This window comes from Crocodylus siamensis, chromosome 2 (genome assembly GCF_052110815.1).
Source record: "Crocodylus siamensis isolate JL-2025a chromosome 2, ASM5211081v1, whole genome shotgun sequence".
Lineage (NCBI taxonomy): Eukaryota > Metazoa > Chordata > Crocodylia > Crocodylidae > Crocodylus > Crocodylus siamensis.
In genome coordinates this window covers 165,628,164-165,650,919 of record NC_143396.1, presented here as the reverse complement: position 1 = coordinate 165,650,919, position 22,756 = coordinate 165,628,164, and the positions used below count along the sequence as shown (strand labels likewise).

General features: G+C 52.1%; 1 protein-coding gene across 1 annotated transcript; it reads left to right on the top strand.

The window, feature by feature from the left end:
- Positions 1–2,980: 2,980 nt before the first annotated feature.
- On the top strand, positions 2,981–12,545 carry UNC93B1 (unc-93B1 regulator of TLR signaling). Its single transcript, XM_090032072.1, has 11 exons — positions 2,981–3,140; positions 3,236–3,377; positions 3,763–3,916; positions 4,268–4,429; positions 7,866–7,995; positions 8,325–8,418; positions 8,759–8,883; positions 9,407–9,589; positions 9,841–10,114; positions 10,617–10,735; positions 11,137–12,545. Exons 1-11 carry the CDS (start codon positions 3,081–3,083, stop codon positions 11,434–11,436), a joined length of 1,743 nt encoding a protein of 580 aa, XP_089888198.1. The 5' UTR covers positions 2,981–3,080; the 3' UTR covers positions 11,437–12,545.
- Positions 12,546–22,756: the final 10,211 nt, after the last annotated feature.

The following is a 22,756-nucleotide window of genomic DNA, read 5'->3' as shown; positions in this document are numbered from 1 at the left end:
CCTAGCCTCAGCGCTGCCCCACTCCCTCCCTCCCCCCTCACTATGGGGTCTTCAATTTGCCCTCTCTGCCTAATAAATTTACCTGGAGAAAAATGCTAGAGCTGCTCTCCAGGGTGCCTGGCTGCCACATGCATGTGTGAGTATGCACATGCATGTGGTACCCCCTCTTCCTGCTCCCCCCAGCCCCAAACAGCCCCTTGCTTTCTTCTGTGATTTTCATCATAATCGGTCCACACTGTTGAGTTTCTTTGTGACCCCATGTTTTATTGTTGTGACCTCAAACGGGGTTGCAACCCCAAGGTTGGGAACCACTGCCTTAACAGGAGATAAGGCCTCACCCCACCCCGTTTCCTGACTCCCACTCATGCTACTGGTGAGAATGAAAAGGGCAGCATAGAGCTTTGCTGTGCTGCCCCCCATTCCTTCCCCCCATCCTGTCAGCAGAGGGCTCCACCCATTCCCCAGATCAAAAGGAAAAGCAGTGCTGTGTGTCATGGATGGGTTGGCAATATGGCTATTGGGCCTGGAATATCACAGCGGCAAGTGCATTCTGGACAGTTGCCTGCAGTGACCGGCTACCCGCAGGGTAGAGCAGACAAACAGACTGCTTGCTACTGCCCCTGCCCGGTACTGCCCCTAGGGGCTAGGCTGGTGACTGCAGAGCTGCCCTTTTGTAACCTTGGGCCTGGGTGAGCTGGTGTTATTTGGCTGCCAGTGGCCCTGGTAAAGCCCCCTTGGTTACTGTGCGCATGCACTGGGCACTGAGAACTCTCCCTTGCCACAGGTTGGCAATGCCAACACTGCACCCTTTGTGCCTGTGAAGAACCGTGTGGCTGGGGCAGAGGGTAGCATGACCCAGGGCATACCCAACCCCAGAAGGTGGGTGCAGCCTGCTTAGGTATGGAGTTTGTAGTGCACACCTGATCCACCTATCTCAGTATGTTACACTTCTGCCTTCTAGTGGCAGACTCCCAGATGATGCAACCTACTGCTGTTGCTGGCTAATTTCTGCTTTCAAGCCAGGATGTTTGCCACATGCTGATCTCCAATGATGAGCATCTGGAAATGGCAGGTGCACAATCACCAGGGTGACCTGCATCATTGTGCAGCCTTCAGTCATAGGATCTGGCCCTTATCACAATGCGGCCTCAGTGCCCATGTAAACTACACTAGCTCTGCCCCAAGGGCTGGACAGAAGGCAGAGGGACAGCCCCACAGACATGCTCAGGCCTGATCTGGTGTGCCGATAGATCTGTTGGATATTTCTTTCCATCCTCACTGTTCCCCATAAACTCTTATCAGTAGCACTGTAGAGGCTATGCTGCAAATAGGGAACTGAGAACGAAAGGCAGTACGAGCTATTTTGGGAGAGACGGGTGCAGGGCCAGAAAGGGAACTTGGGCAATGTGAAACAGTGAAAAAAGGAACTTCAGTCATGTGAAACTGCCAAGAACCAGGCTGAGTTGGCTGTGAGAGCAGCTCCCTGCCATGCTGCAGGCCAGCTAAGCTGCACAACCCATGTGCCTGAGTAGGGTTGAAGCATATATCATGAGGCACATGAGGCAAGCCTCTGGAGGGACAGAGAGGGGAGGATAGGAGACAGTTATGCTGGTTTGTATTTCAGGCCTTCCTCTGGAGATGCTCCCCACCCCCCAAACATGCAGTGTTGGCCCAAATGCAGCATTAGGGGGAATGTGTTGCTGGGAGCAGGACTTTCCCCCCCCAGTGCCCCATAGCTAGGGGCACTGTCCCACTGGGAAGAAGACATGGGCTCAGGGTGGGTACTGAGAGAAGCAGGTGCCCCAGCCCTCCCCAGTACTAGCACCAGCTCTGAGCATTGCTTCTTGACCTTTTGGCCCAAATCAAGTGTAGTGTGCCTGTTCTTATCATACTTACCTGGCAGGGGAAACGCCGCGTATCTGGGTCCATGGGGGCAGTTTTCCTTAAGCATTCCTGGGGATAACTGTTCTTCTGGTGTGGTTTAGTACTCGCTGAGGTGTTGGGGCTTAAAGCCCACTTAATGGAAATGGGAGGCTCCTCCCTAGCTTGCAGCTGCGGCCATACGGCCGAGGGCAGGCGAAACTTGGGGGCATCCAAACCTCAAGCCTCCAGGCTTGGGGCTGCATGTAGGACGTCTGCCAAAAGACTTTGGAAATATCTGAAGCCCCTGGTGGGGGTGGAGGATGTTGCTGGTTGTCAGGCCACTTATGGTTCTGAACTAACTCATGGATTTGGACTTAATTTGGCTGGGAACACAAAAAATTTCCTTAACTAACTAACCAACTCCAGCACTGAGCAGTTGGTGCTGCAGTGATCAGCCCAGGCTGCTTTACTTTCCCCTCTGGAAGTTCTTCGGGACTAGGGAGCTGTAGGTGTTGGGTACAAGAGGATAGTGTTAAAGCCCCTAGGCTCATGCCCATGGCACCAATTTGGCAGGGTCAGAGCTTACCGTACCTTGCAGGAAGAGACAGGGACACCTTTATGCAGTTCTATGGGAAAACTTGTTTGGCTGGAAAACACCTCAAAGCCTTTCCCCCAACCCCTGGGACTGGCTCTGAAAGGAGGCTGCAGGGCAGCTGAAGCCTGGCAAGCTTTGTGACCAGAGAATAAAGAAGAGGGTGCCAAAGATGGGGGGGATTGCGCTCTGCCACCACCTGCCCGTGCACCTTGAGCAACTCCCTTCATCCCCAGGGGCTTCAGCAAGACCACGTGGGGCACGGGCACCCTCCAAACCCCCTCGACTTGCCCGGGGGATGCAGTAAGCAGGGGCTGGGGTTGCAGGGTGTGGGGGGATGACACAGCAGGCCGCCCCAAATCTTCGGCTGTGCACTGCTCCCCTGCAGCTCCAGAGGCAGGGGAGCAAGGCAGGTTCCAGGTGAGAGCGGGCCAAGGAGGAGGGTCCAACCCACCTGCTCTCCCGGCCCTGCCCGGGGCCCGTCAGAAGCAGGCTCGCGGGCTCTTTAAGAGCCGCCCGCGGCCCCCCCGCAGCCCGGCCCGGCCGAAAGGGGAAGCGCCGCCCGCGCCCGGCCCTGCCCGCATCGTCGATATCGGCTACGGCTGCGCCCAAATCCGCCCCGGCCATGGACGCGGGCCCCCACCTGCCCCGGGAGGCCGCCGACGGGCCCGGCGCGGAGGCGCAGGTGAGGCGCGGGGCGGGGGCGGGGGCCGGGGGCCCGGCTCTGGCGGGGGCCGGGACCAGGACCAGCGGGACCCTCACGGCCGCCCGTCCCCGCAGCTGGACGACTTCGTGGGCGCGCACCCCGACTACGACGAGGAGGAGGAGGAGCGCAAGTACTTCCGCCGCAAGCGCCTCGGCGTGCTCAAGAACGTGGTGGCCGCCAGCCTGGGCGGCACGCTCACCTACGGCGTCTACCTGGGTACCGCCCCGTGCCCCGGCCCCGGCCCCGCTCGCCCTGCTGCTCCAGTGGCGGGAGGAAAGGGCAGACTTCCCCCTTAAGACTGGCTCCCTAAGCGTTCTCCCTTGGCCCGCTTCTCCCCGTGCATCCTGTGCAGGGTGGGAGCGCACAGTCTGCCTTGCCCTTGCAGCCCAGCTGGGGCTAGTAGGCCTGGCAGGATGAGCGTTGGGGGAGCCACAAGGTTGCACCCACCCTCCACCATGCGCACGCCCATCCCCATGCATGCTTTGGAGCCAGGGGTGCAGGAACTGGGCTTGTGCCTCTTGGGGTCTTGCATCTCTGCATGTGGGGCGCAAGGCAGGGAGCTCAACCGGCCGGTGCGGCCCCCCCCTTCCCCACCCCCCAGGCCTGTTGCAGATGCAGCTGATCCTGCACTATGATGAGACCTACCGAGAGGTAAAGTACAGTAACATGGGGCTCCAGGACATCGACAGCAAGATGCTGATGGGCATCAATGTCACTCCCATTGCGGCTCTGCTGTACACACCCATCCTCATCAGGTACGTCCCTGTCCACCCACAGCCTCCCCTCCCTGCATCACCAGGCCTGTACCTGCACCCAACCTCGCCATACTGGCCAGTCACTACCATCTTGGAGCCAGGCAGGAGATAGCCCCTTCTGGCAGAGAGGCTCCAGATCCTATTCCCCACACGGGTCTCTGCCAGTCATGCCTTCTGCACTGGGACTAGATTAGAGCTTGTGCCCCTTGGAGGAAAAGGGCCCTACAGACCCTGCCCCAGGGCTGGGTCAGAGATTATTTTGCCGTTAGTGAAAGATCATGTGCCCATCCCCAATGGTCCCTGTAGTGCTCACAGCCAGGGGCTAACCTGCTTCTCCCTGTGGCCACCCAGGTTCTTTGGCACCAAGTGGACAATGTTCCTGGCCGTGGGAGTCTACGCACTCTTCGTCTCCACCAATTACTGGGAGCGCTACTACACACTGGTGCCTTCAGCTGTGGCAATCGGCATAGCCATTGTACCCCTCTGGGCCTCCATGGGCAACTACATCACTCGGTGTGTGGGTAGTTGCAGGGTAGGGGGACATAGGGGTAAGGCCAGCTGGCTAGGAATGGTTTGGGGGAGGTCATGGTAGAGCTGGTGGTGGGGGATGGGCGAGGTGTGCCAGGCTGTGATCATTGTGGGGACTATGGGAGGTAGGATTCTAGTGGGGGACATTGCCGGGGAAGGGAAGCTGGGAGTTCCCTTGGGTAGGAGCTGTGATGGGTAAGAGTGGGTGTTCCTGCAGGGCTGTAGTCAGAAGGTGTTACCAGGGGATAAGGTCTGTAGTGGGTCATTAGAGATGTTCCCTGGAAAGCTGCACTGTAGAACATGAGTATGCCCTAACAGGGCAGATTGATTTAAACCTCATAGTGACAAGCCCGAATTGTAATCCTGAAGTTTCAGCTTTTTCCACTTGTATTTCATTTACTTTCCAAAGAAAGCTGCATTCTCACTGGTAGATACTATCATTAGGACATGGAATTTGTGGTTTGGTGGAGGCTGCATAGTTAGTTTGGTACAGATTTCTTCCTCTGGTAGGGTGGGGTGGTGACACTTATACTGGTATACCATTACGTAAGTGCCAGATTCTTGTTAATTTTACAGTTTTGGTTTGTTAGTAAAAGATTGGGATATTGGTTAGTGACCAGCTAATGTACTTTTTGCTCATGGTTTGTTTCAAGCAGCTGTCTCAGTCTGGTAACTGGACTTTTTCTGGAACACACAAAACAACCTGCAACAGTGTTTTTGTTTTGTTTTGTTTAAACACCCCGATTTCCAGTGTCTTAAGTCCATTAACTTGTCTTATTTAATTAAGACTGCAAGGATTTTTATGGGTGATATCTTTTATTGGGCCAGCTGCACCATTGCATTCAAGTTAGACAAGCTTTCAAACACAAGGTATTCGTCATCAGGTCTCCTGATGAGCTGATGAAGAATGCCATGCATTCAGAAGCCTATCTAACTTTATCCCAGCCATGCAGTTGATCCAATAAACTTATCATCCACAGAAATTCTTGCTTCATGCATAGTTTTTGGCCAACAAGAGTACAATATCATTCCAACACTAATAAAGATTCACGTTTACAAAGCAGTGATTCATTGAACAAGATCAGTGCAACATCAAATAGCTACAAACTGGCTACAGATAAATTTTTAGAGTGGCAATGGGAAGAGAACTAAGTCTCAGAGGAATGATGTTTAAAAAAGATCTTCCTACCAAAACAGTATGGTAAAGAACTGCATGTCTTTCAGTTAAATGGGGTAAGTCTCTGGAAGGGATGGTATGAGAAAACAGAGTCCTGTCTTGCTGATGTGTGAGATTATGTAGTTTATAGGATTGCAGTACAGGCAGTCCTTCGATTTATGACATGATTGGTTTCTGAAAACCCTGAGTTACAGTGTTTCAACTTAAGACAGAACTGATGTTCCTATAGGAAGCAGTGTTCTAAATGGGGGATTGGTTCCTGACCCAATACCTCATTTTCACCAAAAATAACCCAGAATTTTGTACTTAATCAATTATAGATGAGTAATATAGCTACATTAATGTAGCTATATTTGTAAATAGCCATCATATTGATTTGGAAGGACTTCTTTGTGGTGACTTTGGACTTTTTGAAGGGTTCTTGGTTGGAGTCCCTTCAGGAGTCTTGGCTGCAGTTTATTCTGGAGACTTGTCTGCTTTCTTAAAGAAAGTGTTTCGAGGAAGTTTGGACAGATGTTCTCCAGCGAGATGGGCAACACAGTGAACTTGTTCGCTGGCGTGGCGTCACATCGGATTAAGCATTGTAAAATCGAAACATGTCAAAGTTGAAACAGGATGTCAATTTATAAAGTGTGTAAGAGCAAAACGTTGTCATTCGAAACGTTGTAAGTCAAGGACTGCCTGTACCCAAATTGGCATACAAAGGTAACTATAATGGGGAAGGCATCTGATAATCCCAGGCCTCTGGGCTTAACTGGTCACCAATTAAAGCCAGGAAGAAATTTTTCTCCTTCACAAATGCTACTGGTTAGGGAAGAGAGGAGTCCACTTTCCCCTGAGTCACTAGGACATTGACCACAGCTAAGGGTGGGAGGCACTGATGTTTCTACCAGTACTAGATACCCAGAAGTTCCAGACTGGAGAGTCTTGCTCTTTTGCTCACCAAATTTGGGGGTCAGGAAGGAATTTTCCCACGGGTCACAGCCTAGCACAGACTAAGAGGGTATTGACTTCCTCTTTACCTTTGGGGTATGATCCTCTTCCTTGGATCTTCTGAGCATTAACCAACTATTTCCCTGTTGCAAAGCATTGGCAGTGCCTTCTCCCCTGCTTTTATCTCTGGCAGGTTACAAGGTGCTCTTGGTTTGTGAGTTATTGTTCTTTGGAGTTGTGGGATGAGGGTTTGAAGTAGCAGTTTTGGGGATTCCTTCAATGAATGCCTGTGGACACAGAGGACTGGATGCAATGGCCCAGGAGGCCCCTTGCAGCCTGATGTTTCTGTGAACATGGGGATTAACTTGCCAGTGACTTCAGTCAACTATTCTATGTTAGTATGGGAAAATATTCAAGCAGGCCTAAGTGAAAGTGACTGGAACTTAACCTCCTGCCTGCCTAAGTCTCTTGAAAATGAGATGGTTGCCTGAGATGGTCTTTGGCTGCCCTTTAGACTTCCAAGGCTAGTAGATTTTGCCTCCTGCCTCCTTGCTTTTAGTTTATTCTGAGCCATGGATTCGGCCTACTTATAATTTTATTTAAATATTTTAGGAGACTGTAATTTTTAAACCCTAAACCTTAATGCTTCTTGTCTTCAAGTCTCAGATTTCATTTTCATTGACTTTGGAAGTGTTGGAGTGATTTCATAGACATCAGGGCTGGAAGGGACCTTGAGAGATCATTGAGTCCAGCCCCCTGCCCAAAGTGATGTAGCTGTGATGGTCCAGGAAATGTGCAAGAGGCAAATATTTTTGTGGATGATATTTCTTTGGATAGAGATAAAAAAGAAAAAAAGATTCTTTTTGGCTAGGGGAAAAATCCTTGCTTCTCACATGTTCATTTTTTTCATTTAAAAAAAAAGACTTTGCAATTTAAACAACAAAACTAAAAAAAAAATCGCACTTTTTAAGTGAAATATCTGTTTGAAAATCTTTTTTTTTTTTTTCCTCCACCCTGTTTCCTGGGAGTCCTTATGTAGCAGGAAGAGTGGTGTAGCATGGGAGTGTTCCTTGGGAGACAAAGCTGTTAGGAAGCTAGGGGTGTTCTTGGGGAGCTGTAGTGAGGGCATGGAGATGTTTCTGGAGGGTGGGAGCTGTAGTGTGGGGGTGTCCCTGGGAGACTGTAAGAGTGGGGAAAGAAGAGTGGGGCATCAGGGGGCATGTACTCTCTCAACACTGTGTGGGATCCAGGGATGAGTGCCTCTGAGAGCCCTAGCTTTGCTGATCTTGCTCTGGGCATCACCTCTGGCAGGATGGCACAGAAGTACTATGAATACGTGAATTACAAGGAGGAACATGTGCAGGAGCAGCAGCGGGCACCACGTGGAGCCTACAATTCCTATATCATTGTCTTCCAGACCATCTTCTATGGCTGCTTCCATGTGAGCTGTCTGTAGGCAGGGTGGGACTTGGGTAGAGCTGGGTGCAGGACTGGGTAAGGGTTATGGCTGCAGTTTGCAGAGAAGTGGGAACTCTGGCCACCCCAGGAGTAACCAACACAGCAAACTGTCATGGGAATGCCTGGGGACCCCTGCATTCCTGGTGGGATGGTGGGTGCTGTGGACTGTGAGACGGCCTGGGCCCTCCTGTGCTGAAGTGTGGAGGATGCCTGGCTATTCCACATTGCCAAGAACTCCTGGGCCAGCACAATGCAGTGAGGCAAGATGTGTGCAGGTCCTGATGGCCCCAACTATCCACTCATGTCTTGTAGCTGAGCTTTGTCTGCGCCCAGATGCCCATGATCTTCTTCCTCAACAAATTCCTGTATGAGCTGAAACACACACTCTTCAGTGTCCAGAGCTGTGGTGAGTGTTCAGGCAGATGGCAGTACCCAGCCAGTGCACACTGGCTCCCTGCTACCATACTGCTGCTGCCCTGCCCTCCACCCTGCCCCCCAGCCTCCCACTGTTAGCCCTCATGCCCCATTCCCTCTTCTCTGTGCACCCCTGTCCAGCTGCCATCTCTACCATTTGCCCCACCTCATTTCTGTTGCCAGTACAAACACCTTGGCAGCCCTCCTGCCCCATCCTGGGTCCCAGACTTTGACTTGCTCCCTCCTGTAGCTGGGGCTCTCAGCTGCTCCTGCTTGGCTCCCAGAGTGCCCTTACAGGTGGGCTGGTCCTTGACACTGCCTCATTCCCCTAGGCACCTTGAGCAAAGGGATGCTTCCAGGCTTCAACACCACTGTGCTGCAAGGCCTGCCACGCAGCATCAACCTCATTGTGGTGGAGAGTGTCCTCATGGCTGTGGCTTTCTTCTCCATGCTTATGGTATGGTTGGGGGAGGGCCTTTCCTTTCCACCCTCATGGTACAGACTAGAGGTTGGGCACCCCTGGGGAGGGAGTGGTGCCACTCCCTCTTACTTATATTACATCCTGCCCCATAGTGCAAGGGGTTAGAAATGCTATGGCAGCACTGACAGTAGCCAGTGATTTTGGTGGGGGGTGGGTCCCTCAGTTCTGCTTGACCTAGTGCTTCCCCCATCCTAGACTCACCTGATTTGACTCTGATTCCACCCAGCTGCCCTGCCTGATGACCTTGGCATTGCCCACTTCTCTGCCTGGGCATGTCCTGGCCTGCTACCTGCACATTGCCAGGATGGCATCCCAGGTCCATCCAGCGCTACCGAGGCCACAGCCTTGTTGTCTCCTTCCCATCATATCCCTTAGAAGCCAAATGGCAGGGCTGCCTCAGTTAGGCTGCCTCCCTGCCCCAACAAGTGGGGGAAGAACTGGCAGATTTTCCCCCTCCTTCCAGCTCACCACTCCCTGTGTTCGCCACTTCCACCAACAGGTGCTGATCCTGTGTGGTTCAGCCTATCGCCCCACAGAGGAGATTGACCTGCGCAGCATTGGCTGGGGTAACATCTTCCAGCTGCCCTTCAAGCACATGCGGGACTACCGCCTGCGCCATCTCTTCCCTTTCTTCATCTATAGTGGCTTTGAAGTGCTTTTTGTCTGCACCGGCTTTTCCCTGGTATGACTGGGCACCTCCCCAGTGCCTGCAGGGTGTGTATTGGGACTCTGTCACGGAGGGCTGAGCAGGGCAGGGCTTTTGGGGATAGGGCACAGCAAAGAAATGGGAGAGCGCACCCTGATGGGGGCTAAGCATACTGTCAGAGGGGTAGGGTCACCATGTGTGTGTTGAAAGGTACTGGGTGGACCTGACTGTATCACACTGCTAACAGTTATTTCCCTCTCTCCCATGCTCTGGCAATCCCCTCCTAGAATTATGGTGTCTGCGCCATTGGGCTGGAGAACCTGGCTTACATTCTCATGGCATACGGCTTCTCAGCCTCGGCCTGCTCCAGCCTGGCACTCTCCATGCTGCGCCTGCCACGCCACGCCGTGCTCCTGGCTGGAGCCATTGTCCATGCCATCCTGTTGATAAGCCTGTTTTGTTGGGCACCTATACCCCGGAACCTGGCTGAAGCACCCCTGCTCTATGTTGTGGCTGCCTTCTGGGGGCTTGGCAGTGCCTTGAACAAGACCGGCCTCAGCAGTGAGTAGGGAATAGCTGGGCTCAGGCGGGAACCCCAGGGTAGGCTAGATTCTCCCTCCCCTCCTACAGCCCCCATCACTGCCATGTTACATATGCCAGCCTACCCCATCAAGGCAGCACCCCAGCTGTGCCTGTGCTCCCCTAGCACACTCCAGGCCCTCCACTGAACCCCTCCTCCCATTGCAGAGGGAGTGCCCCCCCAACCACATACTGAACCCCAGCTCCTACCACAGATGCTTCTCTACCCTGCTTGACAAGCCTGACCAACTGGGCCCAGTTCCACACCTCCAGGAGTCCATGGGACTTGGTGGGGTCAGGACTGTTGGCATTTCAGCCACATCTCAGCTGGGAGCAGTCCCAATTCCAGCCCCAGAAGGGCCTGCTGGCACGGTGGGGCAGAATTGGAGCAAATCCAGAAGGATCCCGTCTCTGTGAAGGAAGCTCCCAGCCCTGTGATGGGCCATGAAGGAGGCTCTGGCTAAAGCTGTCTATCCATCCACAGTTCTCCTAGGGATGCTGTATGAGGACAAAGAGCGACAGGACTTCATCTTCACCATCTACCACTGGTGGCAGGCATTGGCCATCTTTGTTGTGTACTTGTGGGCAGGGCTTCCTATGAAGGTGAGCAGGGCAGAAAAGGAATTTGCAGCTAGCAGGGGCTGTTGGATATGCTAGAGGACAGCAAAACAGTGTTGGGAGCACAGGGACTCTAGTCTGTCCACCAGGGAGTGGGCATGGGGGTAGGGAGTTTAGAATTGTTACAACCCAGAGTTCCCAGGGAGTAGGGTGGGATCCTGAGGGGACAGGATGGAGGGTACTGATGTCTGGGGTGGGAGAAAATGGTACCACAAGGCTTGGGTTGCAGCTGGGTCAGACAGGTCGATTCTGGGCCCAGCCCCAGCTCTTCTAGGACTCAGAGCAAGCTGCAGTCCAACTGAGCTGAGCAGCCTAGCTAGTTGGTGGGGTGGCCAGGCCCCCACCCTGCCCACACTCAGTGGTACTCTCTCTGTCTGCTCACCTAGGCCAAGCTGACCATTATGCTGCTGACTCTTCTGGTGTCAGTGGTGTCCTATGGCTGGATGGAGCACAAGGTTGCATGCCACATCCAGCACCGTATGCCAAAGATCCCCAAGCCACGTCACAAGGTGCGAGGCTACCGTTACTTAGAAGATGAGAACTCGGATGAGACAGGCTCTGAGAGCGAGAAGGAACATGAGAGTGATGGCGAAGGCTCCCAGGAGCAGCCCTGTGGCCCACAGCACCACCAGGACTGTGCCTACAACCAGGCCTTTGGGGAGGAAGATGAGGACCGCTTAGGGTAGGAGCTGCCTCAGCCCTAGGCTCTGCTGCTTCTTCGCCCCTGGCTGTGTACATGGAGAAGGGCCTGCTGCTAGGTAGCCACACAGCCCTCTGCCCTGCTGGCTGTGGGAGCACCCTATGGTCAGACCATGCTGAGAGCCCCTGAGGCACTTCCAGACTGATCAGAGGGAGTGGTCATAATCAGGAGCCCAGAGTTGCCATTAGCTCAGCCCCATAGCTCTCCTTGCCCTGGGTCATGGTAATGCCAGCAGCTGGACCTGGCTTTCACAGGCCCACATCAGATTTTGCTTGGACTCTGAGCTGCTCACAGTGTGCCAAGGGGGACCCTGGGCAGTGGGCATACAGAAGAGGAAGCCTATCTGCTTTTGCCCTGGCTGGGGCACAATGGGGTGGGGGTTTGGTACCACTTACATGGTTCTGTGTGCAGCTGTACTAAGGGTTCCTCTACATCAAACAGTATGACTGGCCCTGACTAAAAAACCATCCCTGGTGCCTTATCAGTGCCAGTTCAAATGATGCAAGTTCTCACAGCCTCCTGCTCCCCACTTCTGGCAGGATAAGGCTCAGACAGAGCCTGGAAAGCACTGTCTGCTGGTGTCAGGCCCCAAGACCCTGCAGCTGAGCCAGGCCCTCTGGAAGAGCACCAGAGGCCTGGCTGCCATCTTTACTGGGATGTCCCAAGCTAGGCGCTAGTTTTCCACTGCCCCATCTCTTGGCAGAGGAGCTAGGATACCTGCTGCTGGGAGCCTCATCCTGCTCCAGGGAGCAGGGAAGTACGTCATCCTGTAGGCCAGGGTGGGCAAAATGCGGCCTGTGGGCCGGATGCGGCCTGCCAAGCCATTCTATCTGGCCCATGGGGCCCCTAAAAAATTTAGAAAATTAATATTAATCTGTCCTGGACTGCCTATCATGTGGCCCTCGATGGCTTGCCAAAACTCAGCAAGTATCCCTCTGCCCAAAATAATTTCCCACCCCTGCTGTAGGCTGAGGTCCTGGTGCCAGGAAAGGGTAGATGGGAAATCTGCCTACCTCCTGAACTTGGTTGCATCCTACTTCACACTGTAAAGGCACTTCTCTCCCCAAATAAAGGTCTGATTCAAAGTTGCTGGCACAGCGTGCATGCATCAAGTCATTCGGACACTACCAGCTGAAGACTGTACTTGCTTCCACAGACTGGCCTGGGCATTTGGGAAATTTAGCAGAGAAACCAGGATTTGCACCTAGCTTACTAGGGGGAGTGGGCAGACCCCATAGCCCAGCCCCAACCTCTCGTGATGTGCTTCAGTAAGGAAGGGCAATGGCAGTCCACCCAAAATGGAAGCACGTGCTCTTTTGGCCACCATTGTGAAGGGCAGGTTACTGCCACATCCTTCAAGGGTTGACTCAACCCTGATTCTCAGGCCCTGGTGGCCCCAGGACTGTGGGTGTAGAGCAGTGTTCTTGTGCTGGAAGGAGAAAAGCTTCTCCTACTTTGGGATCTCGGGACTCACCATTTTGCTTTGGGCAATCTCCTGAGACGCATGCTCTTCTCCAAGCTGTGCCTCCCCTACCACCTAGCTTTAGGGACAGTGACTTTGCTGGGATGTGGGCAAATTGCAGGTGCAGCCCCACATCTGACAAACTGCTTGGAGCCTAATCTTGAGCTAAAGCCCACTAAGTGGCAGGAAGATGCCTACCTTGCCAGCTGCAGCCCTCCCTGACAGCAGCCAGGTGTTGCCAGCTTTGGTCATTTTAAAGGGACTGCAGAAATGTGGCTTATGTTGTAGAAGGCCTGCAAGGCCTGTTTCTGAGTGATCACAGAGTGAAAAGGCAGGCATGACAGCCAGCCAGCTTGGTCAAAATAAAGCAAGTAATTGGCATGTCCAGCTGAACAGTAGTGAGATCAAATTTTAAAATACCTTAAATTAGATGATCCAAAATAATATATCATAGCTTTATCTTAAAAGTGTTAGTAGTAGTAGTAAACTGGTAGTTGGTGTTTAATGTTAATGTTTTCACCTCACACACCTTTGAAACAGGGGTCAGCAACCCCAGCATGCATGCTGAGCATGGCAGATGAGGCCATCTTGCTTGGCATGCTACCACCAGCCCTGGCTCTGGGTAGCTGCTGCCAACCACAGAGCCCAGGCTACTCCCAGCAGGCAGCTGGGAAGCTGCAAGCAGCCCAAGCTCCATGGTTGGCAGCAGCTACCCAGAGCTGGGGCTGGCTGCAGCCAGCAGGCTGCAAAGAGCTGCACCAGGCTCCGGCATCAGCTCTGTACCAGTGTGCGCACACACCTCAGAGCAGAAGGTAGGGGAGGGGCCTGAGGCAACGCAACCCCAGTCTCTCCTTAGCTGCTGGCACAAAGCTGCTGGTGGGGCTCCAGAGCCCGGCACAGCTGTTTGTAGCCAGCCTGGGCTCTGGGCAGCTGCAGCAAGCAGGGGGCAGGCTGCAAACAGCTCCACCAGGCTCCACAGCTCCAGCATCAGCTCCAAGCTGGCAGTGACTGTGTGCACACCTTGGCTTAAAGCAAAGACTAAAGTGCAGAAAGTTTTCTGAGTTTTTGGTTGTAGCCATGTTGGTCTAAGGACTTAGGCAGGCAAAGTTCTTTGAGTAGATGCGATATCTTTTATTAGACCAACTGAGTAGTTGAAAAAAATTTCCTGGCAAGCTCTCAGGCGCAGTCACTCTTCTTTAGGTATGGTGAGTCTCTGCTGTTCTGAGACTCCAAGATATCCTGACACACTTTTAGCTTCTTTCATGTCAGTGAGACTGTAAATACAGGACACCCTTGCTATTTGTGGGTTCGGCATTCACAGTTTCAAATACTCACAAATTCTGAACCCACATTTTAAATACACTTTATACTTACAGGGGCTCCTCAGGAGCACTGCGCTTGCTGAACACCACCACCCCTGTTCCCCTCACCAGCTGCGGGGCACTGCATTCACGAACACAGTGCCTTATTCGCAGATTTTGCTGTTCACGAGGGATACGAGAACATACCCCCCATGAATGGTGAGGGTTGCCTGTAGGTAGAATTAGAAAAACAAAAGGTGAGGCAGAGAGGTGAAGTGGAGGGAGAGAGGGATGAGAGCAGGGGAAAAAAAGGCTGAAGGGAGACAGGACAGTGATAGAGTACAAGGTAGAAAAGAGGCTGTCAGGCAGGTACCTGGTGAATCAGATGTCAGGCAGGTTGCAATGTGTCATGAAACCAATGTCTGTATTGAAACCACGATTTTTAGTATCCAGTAGAAAGTTTTGTGATGTGTAAGCTGCTGTTTGCTGGTGACCCTGCACTGAGAGTCCACAGAGTGCCCTTCAAAGCCTCACTTGTGCTGGCCAAGAGTTTGGTCTTGTAATCAGCGTCAAGAAGACCAATGTTATAAGCCGGAACACTGACTCACCACCACAGTCGCAACAGGTGAAAACATACTGTATATTGTAAGTAAATGTATGTACCTTGGTTCCACTGTTACTGACAACCTGATACTTGAGGCTGAACTGAATACCTGTATTGGCAAAGCGTCAGTTAATATAAGCATGCTGATCAAATCAGTATGGAACACCAGCAAAGTGAATGTTAAGACTAAGGTCAAAGTATATCATGCTTGCAATATCAACACCCTTTTGTATGGTGGCAAATCATGGACCACATGATCTACTCAAGATAAGTGCTTCACAGCTTCCACTTACGCTACTGCCTTCACCACATTTGAGAAATTTCCTGGCAGGACCAGTTGCCTGCAGGGAGGTCTGGGAACTTGCCAACATTCTAAGCATCCATCCTCTCCTCAGCATCAACTTTGAAGCCCTGGTCATACATGAAGAATGGATGATGGCCATATACCCAAGAATCTCCTGTCTGGAGAACTTACAGGACAAAGACCATGTGGGCATCCTTATATCTGGTTCAAAGATGCTTTCAAGAAAGCTATGAAGGCACTGAACATCGAGCCAGATAACTGGGAGACGAGTGCTGAGGATCAAAGCACATGGAAACAATCTATTAAGCATGAAATGAAGGCTTTTAAGAAAAGAAGAGCCCAACATGCAGAGGAGAAAAGAAACCTCAGAAAGAACCCCATACCGCATTCAGGATTGTTAATACAAACGTGGAGAAGGGACTGTCATTCAAGAACTGGGCTCTACAGCTACACCTACAGATGTTCAGCAAGCTGATGCCTCACCTGGCGCAGTTGTGTTGTTTTGTGAGGCAGATGGCTAGCAGTTATCGATATAACCACATTAGATGTTGGTTTGCAATAATGTGTTTTTAGAAAGTTTTTTTTAGTTAAGTTGTAAAAACAAAGCAACCTTGTCAATGAAGTCCATAAACTAAGGTGAAAACAAGATAGTAACAAGCAGCATTCCAAGGACATAAATCCCAACTAATTGATACCTTAGTTCATGAAAGAATTAGTTCAATCCAATCCCAAAAGTTTCAGTGAAACAAAGAAATGTAAATAAAATTAATCGGAGAATGTTTATTAGAATAAGCTATCTATAGAGAATAGGCTGGATGGAAATTTGGAGAAATCAGCAAATTCAAGACGACCTGTTACCAGTCAGCATGCCTTTCCTCCCTTTAGTCTCTCCAGCTGTTACAGGTAAGAATCTATGGTGTACCATTATGGGTAGCCAGAGACATTTTCAAAGATATGTGCTTGTGTTTGTAGTTTTGGGGTGTAGCTACAAATGATGAAGCTGTACATCTCTCTTGCCTCTTATCAGTAGCTAAACAGCCAGGTTACTTGCAATCCAGGTAATACAGGGAATCTGTAGGTTCCCATCTTGGTGAGCAGGATACATACTGGACTTACTTTTCTGCTCCAAATCAGAGAAGGGGGCTGACCTGGATGGGGCCTAGTAGCAATGGCTCCAGAGGTCTGTATATGATCTTGCTGCCCCAGTGGGAAATGAGTATCTAGCCACAGGGAGACAAAGGTAGCTGGACATGAGGCCACAGAAAGCACTGAACCTCCACCATGTTGCCCATGGCCCAGGAGCCTGCCCTCACCACCAGGCAGCAGCTGCTGTAGTGGAGCATGGGCTTCATTGTTTTCATTTTACACAGCCAGAAGACCTGGACTTGGGTACCACTTTCCAGGAAGAATCCATAGCTGATCTTTCATGAAGAGGCCAGCAGAAAGAAGCATGGCCTTGGCCAGGGTGGGTGTTCAGGTATATGCACTCTGCAGTCCATTTGGGGCTGACAAGCCACTTCCAGGAGCTGGGAGGTTCTGACTCTCTGGGCACATACCATAGGGGCACCTAGCTCTGGGATGTGCAGTCCATCAGAAGCAGGAATTATGCCTTGTAGCACCCAGGAATGCTGATGATGACCCCTAATAACTTGGGAAGTGAGCTCTAAGTTACTTGCCTAGGCATCCTATACAGATGCTCAGTTGTAGAGAAGGGAACTGAGCTGGGCTAATGCTAGGTCCAAGACCACGAGGCTGGCTGCTTCCTGCTGTGAAAGGGCCAGCACCACCCCTTGGGTTTTGGCAGGGATGCTGCACAGTTATGGCTCAGCTGGCCTGGGAAATGAAATACAACATTCGGTGAGCAATTAATTACAGGAGTTTGGGACCAGAGCTGTTAAAGAGCTGCTCAGAGACTGGGCCACTTGGCTCCCCTGGGGCCCTGGATGCTGAAGAACACAGTATCCAGAGAGATGAGAATACCAAGGCCAGGCTGAGTAGGATCCAAATTGGGTGCATAGCAAGCCGATGGGATGGGCAAATGGGGGATGCCGCACAAAAGGTAGCTTGGGGTGACTAGCAAGAATCAGGAAGGGCTGCAGTACCCAGAGTACACCCCAGGGAGCCTGCAGTGCTGAGCCAACACTCCAGTAGAAGTGAGAGGCACCACTATCTGGGTAAAAATGGACCAATTGAAGGGGCATGACTTGCAGTTGGTGGGGAGGGCAGGGGTACATACAGTGATTGGCACTGGAAGGAAGCGGTGTGTCTGGTACACCCTAACCAGAGCAAAGGGAGAGCAGGGAGAGACTTGGTTTGAACCAGGAGCAGCTTACCCAGGCTCCTGGGGATTGTCCAGAAGGGGCCTGGTCACACCCCCAGGTGCAGTTGTGCACTCCTTTGGCAGCACAGGTGTCCTATGTGCCTTGCAACATCATAGCCAATGAGGCCGCAGCAGCTCTGGACTGTGATGCAAGTCTCAGCATGAATCCTACAGCCTGATTTTACATCCTCTGGGAAAAGGCCAGGCAGCTTGCTCTGTGCTGACACAGGGCTTGGCACAACAGAACATGAGCCTCCAGTAGGTGTTCTTAGGCACCACCAGTACAAACAGCTGGTAACAGATCCTGCAAAGCAGAAAGCAGGAGAAAAAGCTGGGTCTGTTCAGCCACAATCCTCAGTAGCCTAAGGAATCTCCGAGTGGGCCAGCCTGCAGCAAGAGACAGCACTGCACTAGCTTAAGGTGTGGACACACAACATATTTACCATGGGGCAATATACTCCAGATTCTACTACGTACACTTGGTGGCATGGAGCTACACAACCAACTCTCCTAAGCTAGCTGCCCTCATTAAGTGCTAGTACTATACCTAGCCACTAGATGACAGAAGAGTCATTGTGCATGAGCAAAGGGCTATCATGGTACGGACTTGATTAGGCCTGTCGTGTTCAACCTTCTGGTCCTGAGAGTGGATCCCAGGACCCACACACCTCATCTAGTGCACCAAACTACGTTGCCTTGCAGGGCTCCCTAAGGGTCTAGAAATCCAGCAGTGGGAGAGTGACAATTATGACTGCCCTTCTTCCCTACCAACAAGTTTCTGGTCCCATGCTGATTGATCAGATCGAACTCCCATGGGCTGGGGGTTGAGCATCCCTGGACTAGGTGAGCAGATAGACAAGTAGATGCTCTGGTGCAACTTAAACAATGGTGCCCCAGAGAACAGTGACTTACACCAGTCTAAAGCTTTGTGCCCTCTGTTGCACTTTTACTAGAGGCAGTTAGCAGTATTAGACTGAAGTCCTGTCCTGCCTCCCCCTTCCCCACTTCTCCAGGGGGGTGGGGATCAGAGTAATGAGGAGAGGGAGAGAGGAGAATGCCTACTTTCTGGTATGCCTGCCAAAAACACTGGCCACCCTTTCACTGACCACCCTGATGCAGGGATGTGTTTTCCAACTGTCACACAACTGAAAAACTGCCTTGTAATAACCATTGCTCTGTGAAGTGGAGCGTGAAGAAAAATACGCAGTTCCCAGTGAACTGGCAACACTGGGGTGGGTTGAACTGGATACTACCTCAGCAGGCAAAAACGTAACCAGAGCTGGAGGACAGAGGGCTCATGTGGGGTGCCATGGCCTGTATTCCAAGAGTTTTCCATGGGATTCAGCAAAGGGTAATGACCATGTGCTGTAGAAACAACCATAACCCCATGTTAAGCTCCCATCAGTAGGCCTATGTCAGTAGAGCACGGAGCCAGACTGGCCAGCCTTTGGAAAGAGCAGTGTAACACCAAGGGATTGTATATGTCTAAGACCTCTCACCCGAGCCCAAGACGAGACAGGAGAAAGACTTCTCTGCCCCTGCTGAAATCTCAGTGCTCTAATACACCTCCACAGACACAGGGTCTGGGGGGGCAGTGGTTTGTAGAAGAGCTGTCAGCAAGTGTTAGGAAGGCTCTGACTCCCACCTTTCGAATGCAGGGAGAGGGCTGAATACACCATTCCAACAGCGGGGGGGGGAGTGCTGTACCAAGCCCCATCCACCTGTGGATGATGCCTTTTGCCAGTGGGTTAGAGGAGAACAGAACAACCCTTTTATTGGCTGCTGCGTCCCACCCAAAAAAACTTCTCCTGCCTGTGCAGCTGCCCAAAACCACCCCTGCACAGCTCTACCTCAACACGGACAAGCACCCTCCTTTGCCTCCACAAAGACAAGCCCTTCTCTCCCACTCGGAAGCCCCTACAGAGCTTGCCATCTTCCCCCTTTTACTGTCCCAGCAATCTTCTTTGCCTAGGTTGTGCCTGTCCCAGGGCCCTCGCTTTAGTCCCAGGTCAACATTTCCTCCTACACAGCACAGATTCAGAGCTTTCAGGGCCATGAAAGACAGTGCTGTACACCTGGTCCAACAGTTTTCATCCCCCACCTTTACCGGTGGCAGGGTAGGGTGCTCTTAGTGTAATATGTACCTGTGCAACACGGTTGATTGTTTAGTTTAGGAATAGATTACACAAGCACTTGTATGTAATGATCTGGAAAGCCTCAGGCTGGGCTAACTGGCCTCCAGAGGTCCCTTCCAACTGAACTTCTCTGAATGCTATTCCTACATAAGAAGCTAGGGCAAAAGCCTCCTCAGACCCTTGCTTCTAATTTGACCCCCTGGCTGGGTTGGGGCAGATCTCTCAGGAAACAAAGCCAGTGGGATGCAGCAACATCATACACTGGTGAGCCTTCCCAGCTCCAGAAACTGCACTGAGGTGACATACAGCTAGGACGGGACAAATGCCTGGCCCCGGTCTGAAAATATCAGGCCTCCACCTCCAGCTTCACCTTTGGAAGCACCAAGAGGCCTCTGCTCTCTGGACTCTCCCCACTGTGGACAGACTTGTGCTCATGCTGCCCCTGGATAAGCTACAGCAGCCCCATTTGTCCTGCTTGCCTCACTCTGGCTTCCCAGGGGATCACCCTGCTTTCTTGCCTGCCCTGCCTTGATGGAAGATATGATTATCCACCTGGGGAGACTACCCTCAGCAGCTGTGAGCTTTGAGGTGTCTCACCTGGTCCTTCTCATCATCAGGTTCCATTTCCCACCCTGACCAGGACTCCTTTTATTTGGTCTCTTGGTCCTTGACCCCAGAGCTCAAGCTTCTGCAAGCAGTCTCACTAGCACTGCATACTCTTGGCCCCAATTTTGGCCTCCCAGGCCTAATCACCTTTGAGGCAGTAGTTGTACTCTCTTGCTCACCCCACCCCTAACTATAAACATGCCTTACAGGTGTCACCCTCTTCCCTTCACCAGGCTCTCCAGCCCTATACAGGTTTAAGACACCCCCTCCTCCAAGTCCCCAGCCTTGCAAGGCCACACTACCTTCAGATTCTAAGCTATTTGGCTTCAGCCCCACATAGCCCACCAGGCCCCAGACCCTAGTAAGGCTCCACCCCAGCCTTAGCTCCTTATAACAGACTGCCTTCCCAGAACCCTGACCATGACCTCCACTGCCCCTGGAGCTACGATTAAAAACTGTAATCAAACGAAGAAAGAAAATATTGAACTAAACTGTTTCCACACCATTATATGGAATCTGTGGGGTCCAGCAACTTCTTTGCCTTCAGTCCACCTGCTCTCTAGCCTCCCCCAGTACCCATGTTGCCTGGGGTCCTTTATTATACCCTGTATTCTCAAAAACCCTTCCCATCCCACAACTCAAGGTTAGACCCAACTTCTAGCTCTGGAGCTAGGCTTTTTACATGCTGGGGTTCTACCCCTTCCAGTCACACGACATCTGACTGACCCAGGAGTTTCTGCTTAGTTCATTACTCAGCCTGCTCCTATCTATTACAGTCTACCCAGTTCTTTACATACCTGTTTACTCTCTCCTCTAGCTATCCCTGCCTTAACCGCCCATCAGATTGCAGCCCTCTTAACACCGCCTTCTTATTCTCTAGGCAGCAGAAGTTAGGGGACCCTGCTACAATTTGAAGACACATGGACTGTTGCCGCAGGTTGGCTGCTCCGTGAGAAGCCCCCACACTACTAATCTGATCCTATGTCTGTGCTCAGAGGAGGCCTCCATGTCTCCTTGTAGGTCTTTTCTAGTCTCCTGCATGCAGTGCAAACACTAGCACTACACCCAGAGCTCAGGAACTGTTTCCCCAACTTTCCCCTCCCCTCCCCAAAACAGCTTCATACTCCTTCTGCTCCATTTCACACCCACAGTCATGCTTGGGTCCCAGCTGCCCCATCAGATCCCATTCAGAGATTATTCAGGGGCAGATACAGAGTGGGTACAGTGGGGTGGCTACATCTCCCCACCCCCTTTTGGCCTGGACAGTGCTGCTAGAGCCAGTCTGGGGAAAGCAGCCAGTCACTGCTGCATTTCCCTGCTGTTCCGGGGGTGGGGGAAGCTTCAGAGCTGTTCCTGTCTACTGCAGCTGGACTGCTGTGGGTAGAGGAGAGGGCTGTGCTCACCTAGGGCAGTGACAGCAACAGCAGCTTCCTTCCCCTGCTTTTGTGTGGCCTGGGAAATTGGAACCCACCCCCCACCCCCGTTGCCACTGCTGTTCACAGCTAAGCTCAGCCCCTGCACGGCCCTGCAGTAGGCAAGAGCAGCTCTGAAGCTTTCTTTCCACACCAGCAGCAGGGAAGACAGCATGACTGGAGGAAGGGGTAGAAGAGAAGGAGAGCATGGGAGATGCTCACCTGCTCTGGGATCTTTAAAATGCTCCCAGAGGCTCCTGCAGTGCTGTTTCCCCAACTCCTGCACCCCACTTTGCCAAATCCCAGATCTGCCCCTGAGGTTCTCTGATCCAGGATGCACTCCCCAGCCAGCTCAGCTCCCCCAGATACATTATTTGCTGCCTTAGCTAAGCTACCAAATTATATGGATGATGCTGCAGAGCTGACCTGTTCCTACTCTGCACAGCTTGGTGGCATTTGCCTGTATGCTTCTACTTCTACCCTGGGCTGAAGATGGATTTTGGGTACAAAACAGCTGGCACTTGAAAAGACTTGGGCCTCACCCCACTTGTAACTAGCTACCTGGCCCCCAGCAGATGCAGAGAAGATAGGGTTGAGGTGATGCCTAGGAGATCACTTGGATCTCATATAACCCAGCAAGAGCTGGACCAGAGCAAGTGGCAGGAGTTACTGGCCCAGTGATAGCCAGGCAGCACAATCCCAAGGGAAAAGATGGAATTCTCAGAATACCCTGGCTGGGACAAAGGGAGAGTGACTGTGACATGGAACCTGTGCTACGCCAATCTATCTGGAAGCAGAATAAAAGGCCTGAAGGGTGACTATCGCTTGCCACACAGGCTGCTGAGTTGACCCTGACTCACAGAAGCCCTGAGAAACACTCCCAGTGGAAATAGTTTCTGCAGTTGCAGGTGTTCTCTTCTGGCCCTGCCATTGACAAAGCCGTTTGTGGCCAGGGCCGGATTAACATATACTAGGCATGTGCCTAGGGCCCTGGGGGCCTTGGTCCTTTCCTCCATGGCGGCAGCACAAATGGCCTCATCTGCCTCCCTTCCCCTCCCCTTTGCCACGGCTATGATCTCAACCAGCCGGGGGCTCAGGAGTTTGTTTGTGTAGGGAGCACTAAAGGATTGATTTGGCCCTGTATGCGGCCTCTCCCGAGTCA

Excerpts from the sequence above, each read along its gene's own strand:
- UNC93B1 (XM_090032072.1), top strand. The coding sequence starts at position 3,081 with ATGGACGCGGGCCCCCACCTGCCCCGGGAGGCCGCCGACGGGCCCGGC. Across the intron at positions 3,141-3,235 it reads GGCCCGGCGCGGAGGCGCAG|CTGGACGACTTCGTGGGCGC; the intron begins GTGAGGCGCGGG and ends CCGTCCCCGCAG. Across the intron at positions 4,430-7,865 it reads ATGGGCAACTACATCACTCG|GATGGCACAGAAGTACTATG; the intron begins GTGTGTGGGTAG and ends CACCTCTGGCAG.